Genomic DNA, 22,644 nt, shown 5'->3' on the forward strand with positions numbered 1-22,644 from the left:
TGAGAAGAGAGGAGGGAGCAGAGTGAGACACAGTACAGCAGGAAGGAGAGAGGAGAGGGCAGAGTGAGACACGGTACAGCAGTGAGAAGAGAGGAGAGAGCAGAGTGAGACACGGTACAGCAGTGAGAAGAGAGGAGAGAGCAGAGTGAGACACGGTACAGCAGTGAGAAGGGAGGAGAGAGAGCAGAGTGAGACACGGTACAGCAGTGAGAAGAGAGGAGAGAGCAGAGTGAGACACGGTACAGCAGTGAGGAGAGAGGGCAGAGTGAGACACGGTACAGCAGGGAGGAGAGAGGGCAGAGTGAGACACGGTACAGCAGGGAGGAGAGAGGGCAGAGTGAGACACGGTACAGCAGGGAGGAGAGAGGAGAGAGAGCAGAGTGAGACGTGGTACAGCAGGAAGGAGAGAAGGCAGAGTGAGACACGGTACAGCAGGGAGGAGAGAGGAGAGAGGGCAGAGTGACACATGGTACAGCAGGAAGGAGAGAGGAGAGAGCAGAGTGAGACACAGTACAGCAGGGAGGAGAGAGAGCAGAGTGAGACACGGTACAGCAGGGAGGAGAGAGGAGAGAGACACATGGTACAGCAGGGAGAAGAGAGGAGAGAGACACATGGTACAGCAGGGAGGAGAGAGGGCAGAGTGAGACACGGTACAGCAGGGAGGAGAGAGGAGAGAGGGCAGAGTGACACATGGTACAGCAGGAAGGAGAGAGGAGAGAGCAGAGTGAGACACAGTACAGCAGGGAGGAGAGAGGCCAGAGTGAGACACGGTACAGCAGGGAGGAGAGAGAGCAGAGTGAGACACGGTACAGCAGGGAGGAGAGAGAGCAGAGTGAGACACGGTACAGCAGGGAGGAGAGAGAGCAGAGTGAGACACGGTACAGCAGGGAGGAGAGAGAGCAGAGTGAGACACGGTACAGCAGGGAGGAGAGAGAGCAGAGTGAGACACGGTACAGCAGGGAGGAGAGAGGAGAGAGACACATGGTACAGCAGGGAGAAGAGAGGAGAGAGACACATGGTACAGCAGGGAGGAGAGAGGGCAGAGTGAGACACGGTACAGCAGGGAGGAGAGAGGAGAGAGGGCAGAGTGACACATGGTACAGCAGGAAGGAGAGAGGAGAGAGAGCAGAGTGAGACAGTACAGCAGGAAGGAGAGAGGAGAGAGAGCAGAGTGAGACATGGTACATCAGGGAGGAGAGAGGAGAGAGAGCAGAGTGAGACACGGTACAGCAGTGAGAAGAGAGGGCAGAGTGAGACACGGTACAGCAGTGAGAAGAGAGGGCAGAGTGAGACACGGTACAGCAGTGAGAAGAGAGGGCAGAGTGAGACACGGTACAGCAGTGAGAAGAGAGGGCAGAGTGAGACACGGTACAGCAGTGAGAAGAGAGGGCAGAGTGAGACACGGTACAGCAGGAAGGAGAGAGGAGAGAGAGCAGAGTGAGACACGGTACAGCAGGGAGGAGAGAGGGCAGAGTGAGACACGGTACAGCAGGGAGGAGAGAGGGCAGAGTGAGACACGGTACAGCAGGAAGGAGAGAGGAGAGAGAGCAGAGTGAGACACGGTACAGCAGGGAGGAGAGAGGGCAGAGTGAGACACGGTACAGCAGGGAGGAGAGAGGGCAGAGTGAGACACGGTACAGCAGGAAGGAGAGAGGAGAGTGAGACACGGTACAGCAGGAAGGAGAGAGGAGAGAGAGCAGAGTGAGACACGGTACACCAGGAAGGAGAGAGGAGAGAGAGCAGAGTGAGACACGGTACAGCAGGAAGGAGAGAGGAGAGAGAGCAGAGTGAGACACGGTACATCAGGGAGGAGAGAGGGCAGAGTGAGACACGGTACAGCAGGGAGGAGAGAGGGCAGAGTGAGACACGGTACAGCAGTGAGAAGAGAGGGCAGAGTGAGACACGGTACAGCAGGGAGGAGAGAGGGCAGAGTGAGACACGGTACAGCAGTGAGAAGAGAGGGCAGAGTGAGACACGGTACAGCAGGGAGGAGAGAGGGCAGAGTGAGACACGGTACAGCAGTGAGAAGAGAGGAGAGAGCAGAGTGAGACACGGTACAGCAGTGAGAAGAGAGGAGAGAGCAGAGTGAGACACGGTACAGCAGTGAGAAGGGAGGAGAGAGAGCAGAGTGAGACACGGTACAGCAGTGAGAAGAGAGGAGAGAGCAGAGTGAGACACGGTACAGCAGTGAGGAGAGAGCAGAGTGAGACACGGTACAGCAGGGAGGAGAGAGGGCAGAGTGAGACACGGTACAGCAGTGAGAAGAGAGGGCAGAGTGAGACACGGTACAGCAGTGAGAAGAGAGGGCAGAGTGAGACACGGTACAGCAGTGAGAAGAGAGGGCAGAGTGAGACACGGTACAGCAGGGAGGAGAGAGGACAGAGTGAGACACGGTACAGCAGGGAGGAGAGAGGAGAGAGAGCAGAGTGAGACGTGGTACAGCAGGAAGGAGAGAGGGCAGAGAGAGACATGGTACAGCAGGGAGGAGAGAGGGCAGAGTGAGACACGGTACAGCAGGGAGGAGAGAGGAGAGAGGGCAGAGTGACACATGGTACAGCAGGAAGGAGAGAGGAGAGAGAGCAGAGTGAGACAGTACAGCAGGAAGGAGAGAGAGAGGAGAGAGCAGAGTGAGACACAGTACAGCAGGGAGGAGAGAGGCCAGAGTGAGACACGGTACAGCAGGGAGGAGAGAGAGCAGAGTGAGACACGGTACAGCAGGGAGGAGAGAGAGCAGAGTGAGACACGGTACAGCAGGGAGGAGAGAGAGCAGAGTGAGACACGGTACAGCAGGGAGGAGAGAGAGCAGAGTGAGACACGGTACAGCAGGGAGGAGAGAGGAGAGAGACATGGTACAGCAGGGAGAAGAGAGGAGAGAGACACATGGTACAGCAGGGAGGAGAGAGGAGAGAGGGCAGAGTGACACATGGTACAGCAGGAAGGAGAGAGAACAGAGTGAGACAGTACAGCATGAAGGAGAGAGGAGAGAGCAGAGTGAGACACGGTACAGCAGGGAGGAGAGAGGAGAGAGAGCAGAGTGAGACACGGTACAGCAGGAAGGAGAGAGGAGAGAGAGCAGAGTGAGACATGGTACATCAGGGAGGAGAGAGGAGAGAGAGCAGAGTGAGACACGGTACAGCAGTGAGAAGAGAGGGCAGAGTGAGACACGGTACAGCAGTGAGAAGAGAGGGCAGAGTGAGACACGGTACAGCAGTGAGAAGAGAGGGCAGAGTGAGACACGGTACAGCAGTGAGAAGAGGGCAGAGTGAGACACGGTACAGCAGGAAGGAGAGAGGAGAGAGAGCAGAGTGAGACACGGTACAGCAGTGAGAAGAGAGGGCAGAGTGAGACACGGTACAGCAGGGAGGAGAGAGGGCCGAGTGAGACACGGTACAGCAGGGAGGAGAGAGGGCAGAGTGAGACACGGTACAGCAGGGAGGAGAGAGGAGAGAGAGCAGAGTGAGACACGGTACAGCAGGAAGGAGAGAGGGCAGAGAGAGACATGATACAGCAGGGAGGAGAGAGGAGAGAGAGCAGAGTGAGACACGGTACAGCAGGAAGGAGAGAGGGCAGAGTGAGACACGGTACAGCAGGAAGGAGAGAGGGCAGTGTGACACATGGTACAGCAGGAAGGAGAGAGGAGAGAGCAGAGTGAGACAGTACAGCAGGAAGGAGAGAGGAGAGAGCAGAGTGAGACACAGTACAGCAGGGAGGAGAGAGGCCAGAGTGAGACACGGTACAGCAGGGAGGAGAGAGAGCAGAGTGAGACACGGTACAGCAGGGAGGAGAGAGAGCAGAGTGAGACACGGTACAGCAGGGAGGAGAGAGAGCAGAGTGAGACACGGTACAGCAGGGAGGAGAGAGAGCAGAGTGAGACACGGTACAGCAGGGAGGAGAGAGGAGAGAGACATGGTACAGCAGGGAGAAGAGAGGAGAGAGACACATGGTACAGCAGGGAGGAGAGAGGAGAGAGGGCAGAGTGACACATGGTACAGCAGGAAGGAGAGAGGAGAGAGAACAGAGTGAGACAGTACAGCATGAAGGAGAGAGGAGAGAGCAGAGTGAGACACGGTACAGCAGGGAGGAGAGAGGAGAGAGAGCAGAGTGAGACACGGTACAGCAGGAAGGAGAGAGGAGAGAGAGCAGAGTGAGACATGGTACATCAGGGAGGAGAGAGGAGAGAGAGCAGAGTGAGACACGGTACAGCAGTGAGAAGAGAGGGCAGAGTGAGACACGGTACAGCAGTGAGAAGAGAGGGCAGAGTGAGACACGGTACAGCAGTGAGAAGAGAGGGCAGAGTGAGACACGGTACAGCAGTGAGAAGAGAGGGCAGAGTGAGACACGGTACAGCAGGAAGGAGAGAGGAGAGAGAGCAGAGTGAGACACGGTACAGCAGTGAGAAGAGAGGGCAGAGTGAGACACGGTACAGCAGGGAGGAGAGAGGGCCGAGTGAGACACGGTACAGCAGGGAGGAGAGAGGGCAGAGTGAGACACGGTACAGCAGGGAGGAGAGAGGGCAGAGTGAGACACGGTACAGCAGGGAGGAGAGAGGAGAGAGGGCAGAGAGAGACATGATACAGCAGGGAGGAGAGAGGAGAGAGAGCAGAGTGAGACACGGTACAGCAGGAAGGAGAGAGGGCAGAGTGAGACACGGTACAGCAGGAAGGAGAGAGGGCAGTGTGACACATGGTACAGCAGGAAGGAGAGAGGAGAGAGCAGAGTGAGACACGGTACAGCAGGGAGGAGAGAGGAGAGAGAGCAGAGTGAGACGTGGTACAGCAGGAAGGAGAGAGGGCAGAGAGAGACATGGTACAGCAGGGAGGAGAGAGGGCAGAGTGAGACACGGTACAGCAGGGAGGAGAGAGGAGAGAGGGCAGAGTGACACATGGTACAGCAGGAAGGAGAGAGGAGAGAGAGCAGAGTGAGACAGTACAGCAGGAAGGAGAGAGAGCAGAGTGAGACAGTACAGCAGGAAGGAGAGAGGAGAGAGCAGAGTGAGACACAGTACAGCAGGGAGGAGAGAGCAGAGTGACACATGGTACAGCAGGATGGAGAGAGGAGAGGGCAGAGTGAGACACGGTACAGCATTGAGAAGAGAGGAGGGAGCAGAGTGAGACACAGTACAGCAGGAAGGAGAGAGGAGAGGGCAGAGTGAGACACGGTACAGCAGTGAGAAGAGAGGAGAGAGCAGAGTGAGACACGGTACAGCAGTGAGAAGAGAGGAGAGAGCAGAGTGAGACACGGTACAGCAGTGAGAAGGGAGGAGAGAGAGCAGAGTGAGACACGGTACAGCAGTGAGAAGAGAGGAGAGAGCAGAGTGAGACACGGTACAGCAGTGAGGAGAGAGGGCAGAGTGAGACACGGTACAGCAGGGAGGAGAGAGGGCAGAGTGAGACACGGTACAGCAGTGAGAAGAGAGGGCAGAGTGAGACACGGTACAGCAGTGAGAAGAGAGGGCAGAGTGAGACACGGTACAGCAGGGAGGAGAGAGGGCAGAGTGAGACACGGTACAGCAGGGAGGAGAGAGGAGAGAGAGCAGAGTGAGACGTGGTACAGCAGGAAGGAGAGAGGGCAGAGTGAGACACGGTACAGCAGGGAGGAGAGAGGAGAGAGGGCAGAGTGACACATGGTACAGCAGGAAGGAGAGAGGAGAGAGCAGAGTGAGACACAGTACAGCAGGGAGGAGAGAGAGCAGAGACACATGGTACAGCAGGGAGAAGAGAGGAGAGAGACACATGGTACAGCAGGGAGGAGAGAGGGCAGAGTGAGACACGGTACAGCAGGGAGGAGAGAGGAGAGAGGGCAGAGTGACACATGGTACAGCAGGAAGGAGAGAGGAGAGAGCAGAGTGAGACACAGTACAGCAGGGAGGAGAGAGGCCAGAGTGAGACACGGTACAGCAGGGAGGAGAGAGAGCAGAGTGAGACACGGTACAGCAGGGAGGAGAGAGAGCAGAGTGAGACACGGTACAGCAGGGAGGAGAGAGAGCAGAGTGAGACACGGTACAGCAGGGAGGAGAGAGGAGAGAGACACATGGTACAGCAGGGAGAAAGAGAGGAGAGAGACACATGGTACAGCAGGGAGGAGAGAGGGCAGAGTGAGACACGGTACAGCAGGGAGGAGAGAGGAGAGAGGGCAGAGTGACACATGGTACAGCAGGAAGGAGAGAGGAGAGAGAGCAGAGTGAGACAGTACAGCATGAAGGAGAGAGGAGAGAGCAGTGAGACACGGTACAGCAGGGAGGAGAGAGGAGAGAGAGCAGAGTGAGACACGGTACAGCAGGAAGGAGAGAGGAGAGAGAGCAGAGTGAGACATGGTACATCAGGGAGGAGAGAGGAGAGAGAGCAGAGTGAGACACGGTACAGCAGTGAGAAGAGAGGGCAGAGTGAGACACGGTACAGCAGTGAGAAGAGAGGGCAGAGTGAGACACGGTACAGCAGTGAGAAGAGAGGGCAGAGTGAGACACGGTACAGCAGTGAGAAGAGAGGGCAGAGTGAGACACGGTACAGCAGTGAGAAGAGAGGGCAGAGTGAGACACGGTACAGCAGTTAGAAGAGAGGGCAGAGTGAGACACGGTACAGCAGTGAGAAGAGAGAGCAGAGTGAGACACGGTACAGCAGTGAGAAGAGAGGGCAGAGTGAGACACGGTACAGCAGGAAGGAGAGAGGAGAGAGAGCAGAGTGAGACACGGTACAGCAGGGAGGAGAGAGGGCAGAGTGAGACACGGTACAGCAGGGAGGAGAGAGGGCAGAGTGAGACACGGTACAGCAGGGAGGAGAGAGGGCAGAGTGAGACACGGTACAGCAGGGAGGAGAGAGGAGAGAGAGCAGAGTGAGACACGGTACACCAGGAAGGAGAGAGGAGAGAGAGCAGAGTGAGACACGGTACAGCAGGAAGGAGAGAGGAGAGAGAGCAGAGTGAGACATGGTACATCAGGGAGGAGAGAGGGCAGAGTGAGACACGGTACAGCAGGGAGGAGAGAGGGCAGAGTGAGACACGGTACAGCAGGGAGGAGAGAGGAGAGAGGGCAGAGTGACACATGGTACAGCAGGGAGGAGAGATGGCAGAGTGAGACATGGTACAGCAGGGAGGAGAGAGGAGAGAGCAGAGTGAGACACAGTACAGCAGGGAGGAGAGAGCAGAGTGACACATGGTACAGCAGGAAGGAGAGAGGAGAGGGCAGAGTGAGACACGGTACAGCATTGAGAAGAGAGGAGGGAGCAGAGTGAGACACAGTACAGCAGGAAGGAGAGAGGAGAGGGCAGAGTGAGACACGGTACAGCAGGGAGGAGAGAGGGCAGAGTGAGACACGGTACAGCAGTGAGAAGAGAGGGCAGAGTGAGACACGGTACAGCAGTGAGAAGAGAGGGCAGAGTGAGACACGGTACAGCAGTGAGAAGAGAGGGCAGAGTGAGACACGGTACAGCAGGAAGGAGAGAGGAGAGAGAGCAGAGTGAGACATGGTACATCAGGGAGGAGAGAGGAGAGAGAGCAGAGTGAGACACGGTACAGCAGGGAGGAGAGAGGGCAGAGTGAGACACGGTACAGCAGGGAGGAGAGAGGAGAGAGAGCAGAGTGAGACACGGTACACCAGGAAGGAGAGAGGAGAGAGATCAGAGTGAGACACGGTACAGCAGGAAGGAGAGAGGAGAGAGAGCAGAGTGAGACATGGTACATCAGGGAGGAGAGAGGGCAGAGTGAGACACGGTACAGCAGGAAGGAGAGAGGAGAGTGAGACACGGTACAGCAGGAAGGAGAGAGGAGAGAGAGCAGAGTGAGACACAGTACACCAGGAAGGAGAGAGGAGAGAGAGCAGAGTGAGACACGGTACAGCAGGAAGGAGAGAGGAGAGAGAGCAGAGTGAGACATGGTACATCAGGGAGGAGAGAGGGCAGAGTGAGACACGGTACAGCAGGGAGGAGAGAGGGCAGAGTGAGACACGGTACAGCAGTGAGAAGAGAGGGCAGAGTGAGACACGGTACAGCAGGGAGGAGAGAGGGCAGAGTGAGACACGGTACAGCAGTGAGAAGAGAGGGCAGAGTGAGACACGGTACAGCAGGGAGGAGAGAGGGCAGAGTGAGACACGGTACAGCAGGGAGGAGAGAGGAGAGAGGGCAGAGTGACACATGGTACAGCAGGGAGGAGAGATGGCAGAGTGAGACATGGTACAGCAGGGAGGAGAGAGGAGAGAGCAGAGTGAGACACAGTACAGCAGGGAGGAGAGAGCAGAGTGACACATGGTACAGCAGGAAGGAGAGAGGAGAGGGCAGAGTGAGACACGGTACAGCATTGAGAAGAGAGGAGGGAGCAGAGTGAGACACAGTACAGCAGGAAGGAGAGAGGAGAGGGCAGAGTGAGACACGGTACAGCAGGGAGGAGAGAGGGCAGAGTGAGACACGGTACAGCAGTGAGAAGAGAGGGCAGAGTGAGACACGGTACAGCAGTGAGAAGAGAGGGCAGAGTGAGACACGGTACAGCAGTGAGAAGAGAGGGCAGAGTGAGACACGGTACAGCAGGAAGGAGAGAGGAGAGAGAGCAGAGTGAGACATGGTACATCAGGGAGGAGAGAGGAGAGAGAGCAGAGTGAGACACGGTACAGCAGTGAGAAGAGAGGGCAGAGTGAGACACGGTACAGCAGTGAGAAGAGAGGGCAGAGTGAGACACGGTACAGCAGGAAGGAGAGAGGAGAGAGAGCAGAGTGAGACACGGTACAGCAGTGAGAAGAGGGCAGAGTGAGACACGGTACAGCAGGGAGGAGAGAGGAGAGAGAGCAGAGTGAGACACGGTACAGCAGGGAGGAGAGAGGGCAGAGTGAGACACGGTACAGCAGGGAGGAGAGAGGGCAGAGTGAGACACGGTACAGCAGGAAGGAGAGAGGAGAGTGAGACACGGTACAGCAGGAAGGAGAGAGGAGAGAGAGCAGAGTGAGACACGGTACACCAGGAAGGAGAGAGGAGAGAGAGCAGAGTGAGACACGGTACAGCAGGAAGGAGAGAGGAGAGAGAGCAGAGTGAGACATGGTACATCAGGGAGGAGAGAGGGCAGAGTGAGACACGGTACAGCAGGGAGGAGAGAGGGCAGAGTGAGACACGGTACAGCAGTGAGAAGAGAGGGCAGAGTGAGACACGGTACAGCAGGGAGGAGAGAGGGCAGAGTGAGACACGGTACAGCAGTGAGAAGAGAGGGCAGAGTGAGACACGGTACAGCAGGGAGGAGAGAGGGCAGAGTGAGACACGGTACAGCAGGGAGGAGAGAGGGCAGAGTGAGACACGGTACAGCAGGGAGGAGAGAGGAGAGAGGGCAGAGTGACACATGGTACAGCAGGGAGGAGAGAGGGCAGAGTGAGACATGGTACAGCAGGGAGGACAGAGGAGAGAGGGCAGAGTGAGACATGGTACAGCAGGGAGGAGAGAGGGCAGAGTGAGACATGGTACAGCAGGGAGGAGAGAGGGCAGAGTGAGACAAGGTACAGCAGGGAGGAGAGAGGAGAGAGAGCAGAATGAGACATGGTACAGCAGGGAGGAGAGAGGGCAGAGTGAGACATGGTACAGCAGGGAGGACAGGGAGAGAGGGCAGAGTACAGTGAGACATCTCATCTGACTTTCTCAGTAGACTGAACACTGACAACTCCTCTCTATCTAGTTTAGCTCAGTATTTATATAAAGTTCCCTTGTTCCCCTTGATCATCTTTCCTTTCATTTGTGGTATGAAGTACTTGTTCTGACCATCCAGTGGACAATCACCAATTCCTAGATCCCAGAAACAGACAGACACCTTCTAGTCTACCACAAAGGGGGAGGTAGAGGTGAGCCAGACAGATACATTCTAGTCTACCACAGAGGGGGTGGTAGAGGTGAGCCAGACAGATACATTCTAATCTACCACAGAGGGGGAGGTAGAGGTGAGCCAGACAGACACATTCTAGTCTACCACAAAGGGGGAGGTAGAGGTGAGCCAGACAGATACATTCTAATCTACCACAGAGGGGGAGGTAGAGGTGAGCCAGACAGACACATTCTAATCTACCACAGAGGGGGAGGTAGAGGTGAGCCAGACAGACACATTCTAGTCCTCCACAGAGGGGGAGGTAGAGGTGAGCCAGACAGACACATTCTAGTCCTCCACAGAGGGGGAGGTAGAGGTGAGCCAGACAGATACATTCTAATCTACCACAGAGGGGGAGGTAGAGGTGAGCCAGACAGATACATTCTAATCTACCACAGAGGGGGAGGTAGAGGTGAGCCAGACAGACACATTCTAATCTACCACAGAGGGGAGGTAGAGGTGAGCCAGACAGACACATTCTAGTCCTCCACAGAGGGGGAGGTAGAGGTGAGCCAGACAGACACATTCTAGTCCTCCACAGAGGGGAGGTAGAGGTGAGCCAGACAGACACATTCTAGTCCTCCACAGAGGGGGAGGTAGAGGTGAGCCAGACAGACACATTCTAGTCCTCCACAGAGGGGAGGTAGAGGTGAGCCAGACAGATACATTCTAATCTACCACAGAGGGGGAGGTAGAGGTGAGCCAGACAGATACATTCTAATCTACCACAGAGGGGGAGGTAGAGGTGAGCCAGACAGACACATTCTAATCTACCACAGAGGGGGAGGTAGAGGTGAGCCAGACAGACACATTCTAGTCCTCCACAGAGGGGGAGGTAGAGGTGAGCCAGACAGACACATTCTAGTCCTCCACAGAGGGGGAGGTAGAGGTGAGCCAGACAGACACATTCTAGTCCTCCACAGAGGGGGAGGTAGAGGTGAGCCAGACAGATACATTCTAATCTACCACAGAGGGGGAGGTAGAGGTGAGCCAGACAGACACATTCTAATCTACCACAGAGGGGGAGGTAGAGGTGAGCCAGACAGACACATTCTAGTCCTCCACAGAGGGGGAGGTAGAGGTGAGCCAGACAGACACATTCTAGTCCTCCACAGAGGGGGAGGTAGAGGTGAGCAAGACAGACACATTCTAGTCCTCCACAGAGGGGGAGGTAGAGGTGAGCCAGACAGATACATTCTAATCTACCACAGAGGGGGAGGTAGAGGTGAGCCAGACAGACACATTCTAGTCCTCCACAGAGGGGGAGGTAGAGGTGAGCCAGACAGATACATTCTAATCTACCACAGAGGGGGAGGTAGAGGTGAGCCAGACAGATACATTCTAGTCCTCCACAGAGGGGGAGGTAGAGGTGAGCCAGACAGACACATTCTAGTCCTCCACAGAGGGGGAGGTAGAGGTGAGCCTGAACTTCAACTGCTCTAAATGAGAGGCATATCAGCTACATTGGACAGTGAGTGAAGCAAGGTTATTATAGTAAACGAAAACTAAAATCATGAAAAAAACAATTTAGTAAACTGAAATAAACAAACCGGTTTAAAAAAAAGCTATAGTGAAACTATCTTTGATTCCAAAACGAAGTAAAAATAAAACCGTCATGAAATTTGTTCAGTTTTAGTAATTATATATATATTTTTTTTTGTAACTAAATGTGGTTTTCAAGCTTTTGGGGGAATTTCAAGCTAACAATCTGGCAGGTAAATGCAGCCAGGAGATGGCGATTTTTCCAAATAAGAATAGTTTGTGTATCACTAGATAACTAATGGGGGGCAGCCACCTTGATTCTTCTAACGTGTACAGAGATATACTTTCTAAATTTGATCACTCGTCTCATAGAATTTTCCAGGACAGCACTTTTAGTGTATTTGAGTAATAAAAAAATAAAAACACTTGTAATTTTCACTTAAAAATGTCAGACTTCATTTGCCAAGAATTATAATCCACATTTGTTGTTGCTGCAGGATTATTTTGCTGCTGTGAAACTGATCAAATTTAGATAGATCTGTACTATTAAAGTTAAAAAGCATTGGATTGGTGTCACCAGATTCCTTTGCACCAGTCTCTGTGCACCAGTCTCTGTGCTCTTCCTTTTAAATCCAAGTGACATTGAGGTTGGCTTTACAATTTAGACCTAACCTAAACTATGACCTGACCCGTCACCTTATATATTACTGACCCAAGTTGCAGGAAGTGACATCCCAAAAAACAAACTATACAGCCCAAATGGCTCCTAGCCTCCCACACATTCCTTCTGTCCCCAACACTAAAACTAAATATGAACATTTCGATACAACTAAAACTAAATAAAAATGTGCAAATCAGGTCAGAAAACAAACTGAACATAAACTGAATTTTAATATATATAAATAAAATAAAATATAAAAACTGTTTACGATAATACCCTTGGCACGAAACACCATGTTGTACCTGTAGCTAAACATTACATCAGCACAGTGTTAATTCACATCTCATAACGTTCCAACGTGTGCTGGGTCCTGACCTGGGATCCCCTGGTGAGCACGTGATAGAACTGGATCCCAAACACCCTGGCCAGCTCGCTGGTCCTGCCGATGATGTCATGTTGCTGGAGAAGCTGCATGGCACCGCCCACCCGGCTAACATAGTGGTCCACCACCTTCCACCTGGCAGGCACATAACACAGTCGGGGTCAACTTCATCCAGGAAATCAAAAGTACTGCAGATGTAAAGACACAATTTATCGTCTGTTTCAACTAAATTGGTATGAAGAACCAATAAAGAGTTGATCACAAAAAAGTGACTATAGTCATGGGCGCAACTTTAGTTTTAGAAGTGTGGGGGCGGGGGGCGGCAATAATTATTATATATATATATTTTTTTATCTCGTCGGATAAACACTCCAAACAGCCTACTGGACCGGTGAGAGACGTCCGCATGGTCCGAAAGCACACGGTTGCCTCAGTGAAAGTTGCACCCCTGACGATAGTATTAATGGGAGCACATCAATGAAATCAATTTTTATTGGTCACATACACATATTTAGCAGTTATTATTGCAGGTGTAACAAAATGCTTGTGTTTCTAGCTCCAACGGTGCAGTAGTATCTAACAATTCACAACAATAGACACAAATCTGAAGTAAAATAATGTAATTAAGAGATATATAAATATTAGGACGAGAAATGTCGGAGTGGCATTGACTAAAATACAGTAGAATAGAATACAGTATATACATATGAAATGAGTAAAGCAGTATGTAAACATTACTAAAGTGACTACTGTTCCATTATTAAAGTGACAAGTGATTCCATGTCTATGTATACAGGGCAGCAGCCTCTAAGGTGCAGGGTTGCGTAACCGGGTGGTAGCCAGCTAGTGATGGCTGTTTAACAGCCTGATGGCCTTGAGATAGAAGCTGTTTTTCAGTCTCTCGATCCCAGCTTTGATGCACCTGTACTGACCTCGCCTTCTGGATGGTAGTGGGGTGAACAGGTCATGGCTCAGGCAGTTGATGCCCTTGATGATATTTTTGGCCTTACTGTGACATCGGGTGCTGTAGGTGTCCTGGAGGGCAGGTAGTGAGCCCATGATGATGCGATGGGCTGACCGCACCACCCTCTGGGACAGCCCTGCGGTTGTGGGAGGTGCAGTTGCCGTACCAGGCAGTGATACAGCCCGACATGATGCTCTCAATTGTGCATCTGTAAAAGTTAGCCTCTTGAGGTTGAAGAGGCGCTGTTGTCTGTGTGGGTGGACCATTTCAGATTGTCAGTGATGTGTACGCCGAGGAACTTGAAGCTTTTCAACTTGAAGCTTTCCACTGCGGTCCCGTTGATGTGGATAGGGGCGTGCTCCCTCTGCTGTTTCCTGAAGTCCACGATCAGCTCCTCTATTGTGTCGTCTGCAAACTTGATGATTGAGTTGGAGGCTTGCGTTGCCACACAGTCATGGTTGAACAGGGAGTACAGGAGGAGGCTGAGCACGTGCCCCTGTGTTGAGGATCAGTAACGTGGAGGTGTTGTTTCCTACCTTCACCACCTGGGGGTGTCCTGTCAGGATGCCCAGGGCCCCAAGATTAATGATGAGCTTGGAGGGTACTATGGTGTTATAGTCAAGGAACAGTATTCTTACATAGGTATTCCTCTTATCCAGATGGGATAGGGCAGTGTGCAGTGCGACGGTGATTGCATCGTCTGTGTATCTATTGGGGCGGTATGCAAATTGAGGCGGGACTAGGGTGTCAGGTAAGGTGGAGGTGATATGATCCTTAACTAGCCTCTCAAAACACTTCATGATGACAGAAGTGAGTGCTACGGGGCGATAGTCATTGAGTTCAGTTACCTTTGCCTTCTTGGGTACAGGAACAATGGTGGACATCTTGAAACAAGTATGGACGGTGTCTGTAAACACTCCAGCCAGCTGGTCTGTTCATGCTCTGAGGACGTGGCTCGGGATGCTGTCTGGGCCGGCAGCCTTGCGAGGGTTAACACTCTTAAATGTCTTACTCACGTCGGCCACAGAGAACGAGAGCCCACAGTCCTTGGGAGCGGGCCGTGTCGGTGGCACTGTGTTATCCTCAAAGCGAGCGAAGAAGCTATTTAACTTGTCTGAGAGCAAGACGTCAGTGTCCGCGACCTTGCTGGTTTTCCCTTCGTAATCCGTGATGGTCTGTAGACCACATACGTCTGGTGTCAGCCGTTGAATTGCGACTCCACTTTGTCTCTGTACTGACGTGTTGCCTGTTTGATTGCCTTATGGAGGGAATAACTACACTGTTTGTATTCTACCATATACCCAGTTACCTTGCCATGGTTAAATGCGGTGGTTCGTGCTTTCAGTTTTAAATAGACCTTAGCATGGGTACTTCTTGTTTGAGTTGATAGGAAGGGAGGAGCAAAATGGAGTCGTGATCTGATTTGAAGAAGGTAGGGCAGGGAGTGTCTTGCAGGCATCCCGGAAGGGGGATTAGCAGTGATCGATCGTTTTAGCAGCGCAAGTACTATAGTCAATGTATTGATAGAACTTCGGTTGCGTTTTCCTCAAATTTGCTTTGTTAAAATCCCCAGCTACAATAAATGCGGCCTCAGGATATGTGGATATGTGGTGTTCAGTGTAGCTCCTTGAGGGCCATCGTGGTATCGGCTTGAGGGAGAATATACACAACTATAACCAAAGAAATGTATCTTGAGAGGTAATACGGTCTGCATTTGATTGTGAGGTATTCTAGGTCGGGTGAACAAAAGGACTTGGGGGTTTCTGTACGTTATCACAATCACACCATGAGTAGTAAATCATGAAACAAACACCATCGCCTTTCTTCTTCCCGGAGAGTTCTTTATTCCTGTCTGCGCGATGTACTGAGAACCCAGCTGGCTGTATGGACAAGGACAGTATAATCGTAGAGAGTCATGATTCCGTGAAACAGAGTATGTTATAGTCCCTGATGTCTCTCTGGAAGGAGCTCCTCACCCTGAGCTCGTCCAGAGACTGAACATTAGCGGGTTATATACTCAGAAGCGCTGGCTGGTGTCCACTCCGAATACCTCTCCTCCACCGGCTGCGTCTTGGAGCAGCCTCTGGAATAAGTTAAATTGCCCTGGGGGGTACGAACAAAGGATCCAATTCGGCAAAGTCATAATGCTCAGATATCCAAAAGTTATTTCTGTCTGTATACAATAACACAAAAAAAACATTCTGGGCTAATAATGTAAGAAATAAGACAAAAAAAACAAAATACTGCAAAGTTGCTTAGGAGCAAGAAGCAGAGCTGCCATGGCTGTCGGCTCTTGAAAAGAGAGCAGCCAGGTAAATGGGTGTGAGTGTATCCAGCAGGATGGTGTATTGCCCACCTGTACAGGTCAGTGTTGTGGTCGAACCAGTCGGACAGGGAGCGGGGGCTGTACAGGGGGAAGCGCTGGTGCAGGACGTGGAAGGCCACATTCTCAAAACTGTAGTTGTTCAATGTCACCTGGGGAAAAAACAATGAAATACACACTTACAAATGACCTAAGAAACCAAAGCATCTGGTGGTTATGTTCTTAAAATAAAAGGGAAGTGATTAATAACGTCTGCAGCAGCAGCTACCTCAGTCTTCATAATTCTCCACAGGTTGATGACGATACGTCCGATGATGTGTATCTCTGTCATGGTGTCTGCTCTATACTTGTCTCTCTCTGCTGCGAAATGGTTCTCTTTGGCATTACCTGAAGACAACAGACATACAGGTGTTATTACACCCATGGAGGAGCAGCCAGACGACATTCTCCTTTGACCTGGCTAGAATGGCTGTAGAACGTCAGAAAGAAACCTGCTTGAGGTTTCTGTTTGCAGCTGTGCCAATATACAGTGGGGCAAAAAAGTATTTAGTCAGCCACCAATTGTGCAAGTGCTCCCACTTAAAAAGATGAGAGAGGCCTGTAATTTTCATCATAGGTACACTTCAACTATGACAGACAAAATGAGAAAAGAAATCCAGAAAATCTCATTGTAGGATCTTTAATAAATTTATTTGCAAATTGTGGTGGAAAATAAGTATTTGGTCAATAACAAAAGTTTCTCAATACTTTGTTATATACCCTTTGTTGGCAATGACAGAGGTCAAACGTTTTCTGTAAGTCTTCACAAGGTTTTCACACACTGTTGCTGGTATTTTGGCCCATTCCTCCATGCAGATCTCCTCTAGAGCAGTGATGTTTTGGGGCTGTTGCTGAGCAACACGGACTTTCAACTCCCTCCAAAGATTCTCTATGGGGTTGAGATCTGGAGACTGGCTAGGCCACTCCAGGACCTTGAAATGCTTCTTACGAAGCCACTCCTTCGTTGCCCCGGTGGTGTGTTTGGGATCATTGTCATGCTGAAAGACCCAGCCACGTTTCATTTCAATGCCCTTGCTGATGGAAGGAGGTTTTCACTCAAAATCTCACGATACATGGCCCCATTCATTCTTTCCTTTACACGGATCAGTCGTCCTGGTCCCTTCGCAGAAAAACAGCCCCAAAGCATGATGTTTCCACCCCCATGCTTCACAGTAGGTATGGTGTTCTTTGGATGCAACTCAGCATTCTTTGTCCTCCAAACACGACGAGTTGAGTTTTTACCAAAAAGTTATATTTTGGTTTTATCTGACCATATGACATTCTCCCAATCTTCTTCTGGATCATCCAAATGCTCTCTAGCAAACTTCAGATGGGCCTGGACATGTACTGGCTTAAGCAGGGGGACACGTCTGGCACTGCAGGATTTGAGTCCCTGGCGGTGTAGTGTGTTACTGATGGTAGGCTTTGTTACTTTGGTCCCAGCTCTCTGCAGGTCATTCACTAGGTCCCCCCGTGTGGTTCTGGGATTTTTGCTCACCGTTCTTGTGATCATTTTGACCCCACGGGGTGAGATCTTGCGTGGAGCCCCAGATCGAGGGAGACTATCAGTGGTCTTGTACGTCTTCCATTTCCTAATAATTGCTCCCACAGTTGATTTCTTCAAACCAAGCTGCTTACCTATTGCAGATTCAGTCTTCACAGCCTGGTGCAGGTCTACAATTTTGTTTCTGGTGTCCTTTGACAGCTCTTTGGTCTTGGCCATAGCGGAGTTTGGAGCGTGACTGTTTGAGGTTGTGGACAGGTGTCTTTTACACTGATAACAAGTTCAAACAGATGCCATTAATACATGTAACGAGTGGCGGACAGAGGAGCCTCTTAAAGAAGAAGTTACAGGTCTGTGAGAGACAGAAATCTTGCTTGTTTGTAGGTGACCAAATACTTATTTTCCACCATAATTTGCAAATAAATTCATTAAAAATCATACAATGAGATTTTCTGGATATCTTTTTCTCATTTTGTCTGTCATAGTTGAAGTGTACCTATGATGAAAATTACAGGCCTCATCTTTTTAAGTGGGAGAACTTGCACAATTGGTGGCTGACTAAATACTTTTTTGCCCCAATGTATTTGAATACACTGACTGGAGCATAAATTCACTCCCACAATTGCACAGTATTTGAATCAAATCAGATTTCAAATAGAACACCCCCATGCTACGAAACACGATACTTTACCTAAATCACAGAGAAATATCTACACTCAATAAACAAGCTCTCAAGCTGTGGATTAGCTACATTACACGGCTTCCTTTAGGAGAGGAAGTGCTTATTTTATTCTCTCATCAGACCTGTTTTATAGGAGCTAAAAGGTGTGAGTGAGCAGTGTTGTGGCAGCAAACAGGGCCAGGGTCAGTGCCACCCTACCAAATATGTAACAAACAAAACACATATCAAGTTGTTTCCTTTAGGAGAGGAAGTTCATATTCTTCCATCAATCAGACCATTTGTATTGGTAATAAAGCAGTGTTGTTGCAGCAGAGGGGGCCATGATCAGTGCCACCCTACCTGGTACCCGGGAAAGCTGCTGGCACAGGTCCACACCGAGTGCTGATGCCCGCTGGAGGAGGTAGCCCCAGGAACGCATCTGGACCTCGTAGCCCACCAGGATGTCTGGGTCAAACCTGCCATGACAGAACAGAGACTTACATGACAGGAGAAAGAGTAGTCCAAATGTTTAACACGGGCCAAAACAATATAGTAAAGAGTATTTTAGATTACTTACAAATGTGAACAAATACACAGTACCAGTCAAAATGTAGACACACCCACTCATTCAAGGGTTTTTCTACATTTTAGAATAAGTGAAGACATCAAAACTATGAAATAACATGTAGTAAATCATTAAGTAACCAAAAAAGGGTTAAATAAATCAAAATATATTTTATAATTGAGATTCTTCAAAGTAGCCACCCTTTTGAATTTAATGACACACTCTTGGCATTCTCTCAACCAGCTTTATGAGGTAGTCACCTGGAATGCATTTCGATTAACAGGTGTGCCGTGTTAAAAGTTCATTTGTGAAATTTCTTTCCTTCTTAATATGTTTGGGCCAATCAGTTGTGTTGTGACAAGTTAGGAGTGGTATACAGAAGATAGCCCTATTTGGTAAAAGACCAAGTCCATATTATGGCAAGAACAGCTCAAATAACCAAAGCGAAACGACAGTCCATTATTACTTGAAGACATGAAGGTCATTAAGAACTTTGAAAGTTTCTTCAAGTGCATTCGCAAAAACCATCAAGCGCTATGACGAAACTGGCTCTCGTGAGGACCGCCACAGGAAAGAAAGACCCAGAGATACCTCTGCTGCAGAGGATAAGTTCACTAGAGTTACCAGCCTCTGAAATTGCATCCCAAATCAATGCTTCACAGAGTTCAAGTAACAGACACATCTTAACATCAACTGTTCATGGTCGAATTGCTGCAAAGAAACCACTACTAAAGGACACCAAAAAAAAGAAGAGACTTGCTTTCGCTAGAAACAAGAACATATGCATTGCTTTCTGTTTGGGTTTTTAGGCTGGGTTTCTGTATAGCACTTTGTGACATCGGCTGATGTAAAAAAGGGCTTTATAAATAAATGTGATTGATTGATTTGATTGAATGGACATTAGGCCGGTGGAAATCTGTCCCCTCTGCATGCACAGTGCATTCTTCCATCACATCACAGCTGATTCTCAAGATCTTGCACACTAATGAGATGCTATTGAGCACACACGACTACACTGCCTGAGCCAAATACTACATGCTTTCTGGTAAGTTTTGATTGCAATACTGGGTGGGGCGAAAATATTTTTCATTACATCTTTTGTCAACTAGTAAATAGTAGCCTCCACAAAGTGTGTTTAAATAATTTCTAACTGCTAGTTAGTTTTTGCTACCATGTGGGTTTTTAGCTTGCTTGAGCCGGAGTGTTAATTCACCTGTTTCCATCCATAAAACCTTTATCTTACAAAGGAGTTGTTTAATCTAACTGCTTAACTATTTATCTGTACATGGAATTGTATTTGTTTTTTTTAAACTCATTTGTTTCTCATCTTTACAGGAAAATGCCACGGACACCAACTGATGTGTGGAGACATTTCACTGCAGCTAAAATAGAAGGAAAAGCTGTGTACATTTACAAATACTGTGCCAAATCATATGTGAAGAATGCAACAAAGATGCAGAATCATCTGGCCAAGTGCATAACGTTCCCTCAGCACTCACAACAAGCAACCTCTGACAAAAGTCCCTCTACTTCTATTCAAGGTGAAAATGATGAAATCAGACACCTTATTGATAGCAACAGCTCATGGTCCTCCTGGAATCACAAGGTTTTTTTTGACTCAATGGAGAAACATCAGAGAAATGCTGATGAATGTCTTGCTCGAGCTGTGTATGCAACTGATAATGTTATTGGAAGAGATTTCTGAATGTTCTTCGCCCAGCATACACCCGTCCAACCAGACGTGCTTTATCTACTAATTTGCTGGATGCAGAGTTCATCAGAGTTCAAGTGAAGGTCAAGCAAATCATAGAGAAAGCAGACTGTACTGCAATCATCTCTGATGGGTGGTTGAATGATAATGGGCAAGTAATAATTAACTACATCATCCTCACCCCTCAACCAGTATTCTACAAGAGCACAGACACAAGGGCCAACAGACACACCAGTCTCTACATTGCAGATGAGCTGAAGGCAGTGGACCACAGAAGGTATTTGCACTGGTGACAGACAACGCTGCGAACATGAAGGCAGCTTGGTCTAAAGTGGAGGAGTCCTATCCTCACATCACACCCATTGGCTGTCCTGCTCATGCATTGAATCGGCTCCTCAAGTACATCATGGCACTGAAAACAATGGATACACTCTACAAGAAAGCCAAGGAAATGGTTAGGTATGTGAAGGGTCATCAAGTTGTAGCAGCAATCTACCTCACCAAGCAAAGTGAGAAGAATAAGAGCACCACATTGAAGCTGCCCAGCAACACCTGTTGGGGTGGTGTTGTCATCATGTTTGACAGTCTCCTAGAGGGGAAGGAGTCTCTCCAAGAAATAGCCATATCACAGTCTGCCGATATGGACAGTCCCATCAAGAGGATCCTCCTGGATGATGTATTTTGGAGAGAGTTGTAAGCAGTCTGAAACCTATAGCAGTAGCCATTGCACGGATTGAGGGAGACAATCCCATCCTGTCTGATGTTCAGACTGCTTGCAGATGCAAGAGAAGAAATCTGTACTGCCCTGCCCACTTCGCTGTTGCTCCAAGCAGAAGAAACTGCAGTTCTGAAATACATCAAAATGCGTGAAGACTTCTGCCCGAAGCCCATACACACCGTAACATACATATTGGGCCCCAAGTATGCTGGCAAGAGCATCCTGTCTGGTGCAGAGATCAACAAGGCCTATGGTGTCATCACCACCGTGTCTCGCCACTTTGGCCTGGATGAGGGCAAGGTTTTTGGCAGTCTGGCAAAGTACACTTCCAAGCAAGGGCTTTAAGGTGGAGATGCAATATGGCAGTCGTGCCAACATATCTCATCAGCCACCTGGTGGAAGGGACTTTGTGGATCTGAGGCTCTTTCCCCTGTTGCCTCCATCATCCTCCAAATCCCACCAACATCAGCCACCTCAGAGCGCAACTGGTCCTTGTTTGGGAACACACACCAAAGCAGGCAACAGGTTGACCAATACAAGGGTTGAAAAATTGGTGGTCATCCAGGCAAATTTGAGGCTTTTTGAGCCTGACAACGAGCCATCCTCAACAGGGTTGGAAAGGGACAGTGAAGATGAGGCCTCAGAGTCTGATGTTCAAGAGGTGGACATTGATGAGATCCAGGGAGAAGACATAGAAGCATGAGAGGAAGACAACCAACGCTTTAGTTTCTAGACTATCATTTTACAGAAAATGTTTTTGGGAGATGTGATGGATCATTGGGGATCATTCAATATTCCCTTTCTTTTTCTGTTCAGTGAAATCATCCCATGATTTGAAGAGTCAACTCATTTAATTAAAGTTAAATTCGTAACTAAATATATATATATTTTTATTGGAAGGATTTAATCATTTGCAATTATGTCTACTTATGTTAAGGTAAAAGGTTTCTGTTTGTCTCCATATGATATGGTAAATATATCCAACGCAAAAAAACATTTAAATGGTATTCATATTCATTTGCATATATTTCTGTTAATTCCCACGGAATGTTTCCAACTCTGAATATTCCCCAAAATGTGCAACCCTAATGGCTACCACAACATTCTGCAGCAATACGCCATCCCATCTGGTTTGCACTTAGCGGGACTATCATTTGTTTTTCAACAGGACAATGACAACACAAATCCAGGCTGTGTAAGGACTATTTGACCAAGAAGGAGAGTGATGAGTGCTGCATCAGATGACCTGGCCTCCACAATCACCCAATCTCAACCAAATTGAGATGGTTTGAGATGAGTTGGACCGCAGAATGAAAGAAAAGCAGCCAACAAGTGTTCAGCATATGTGGGAACTTCAAGACTTTTGAAAAAGCATTCAGTATTTCCAGTTGATATTGTGTGGGTTGTTTTGTTTGTGCAATGCGCTGTCTGGGCGTAGGTATATAGTCTATAAAAGTGGATAATATATTCGGAAAGTATTCAGACCCCTTTACTTGTGCCACATTTTTGTTACGTTACAGCCTAATTCTAAAATTGATTAAATAAATATTTTTCCGAAGGAATTGTCCGTAGAGCTCCGAGACAGTATTGTGTCGAGGCACCGAAAAATTAATGCAGCATTGAAGGTCACCAAAAACCCAGTGTTCGTCATTCTTAAATGGAAAAAGTTTAGAACCACCAAGACTCTTCCTAGAGTTGGCCGCCCAGCCAAACTGAGCAATCAGGGGTGAAGGGCCTTGGTCAGGGAGGTGATAAAGAACCTGATGGTCACTCTAAAGGAGCTCTAGAGTTCATCTGTGGAGATGGGAGAAC

The 22,644-nt window shown here is 49.4% G+C and overlaps 1 protein-coding gene across 1 annotated transcript in view; it reads right to left on the reverse strand.

Moving 5' to 3' along the window:
• LOC135506046 (DNA polymerase zeta catalytic subunit-like) overlaps positions 1 to 22,644 on the reverse strand; it is a 148,579-nt gene that overhangs the window by 32,180 nt on the left and 93,755 nt on the right. Inside the window, exons 19-22 of the mRNA XM_064925413.1 lie at positions 18,199 to 18,314; positions 15,903 to 16,021; positions 15,668 to 15,786; positions 12,341 to 12,482 (exon numbers count right to left, since the gene is read on the reverse strand). Coding sequence (XP_064781485.1) covers positions 12,341 to 12,482; positions 15,668 to 15,786; positions 15,903 to 16,021; positions 18,199 to 18,314 — 496 coding nt within the window. The remainder of the gene's footprint in view (positions 1 to 12,340; positions 12,483 to 15,667; positions 15,787 to 15,902; positions 16,022 to 18,198; positions 18,315 to 22,644) is intronic.

Source organism: Oncorhynchus masou, chromosome 19, assembly GCF_036934945.1.
Source record: "Oncorhynchus masou masou isolate Uvic2021 chromosome 19, UVic_Omas_1.1, whole genome shotgun sequence".
Taxonomy (NCBI): Eukaryota; Metazoa; Chordata; class Actinopteri; order Salmoniformes; family Salmonidae; genus Oncorhynchus; species Oncorhynchus masou.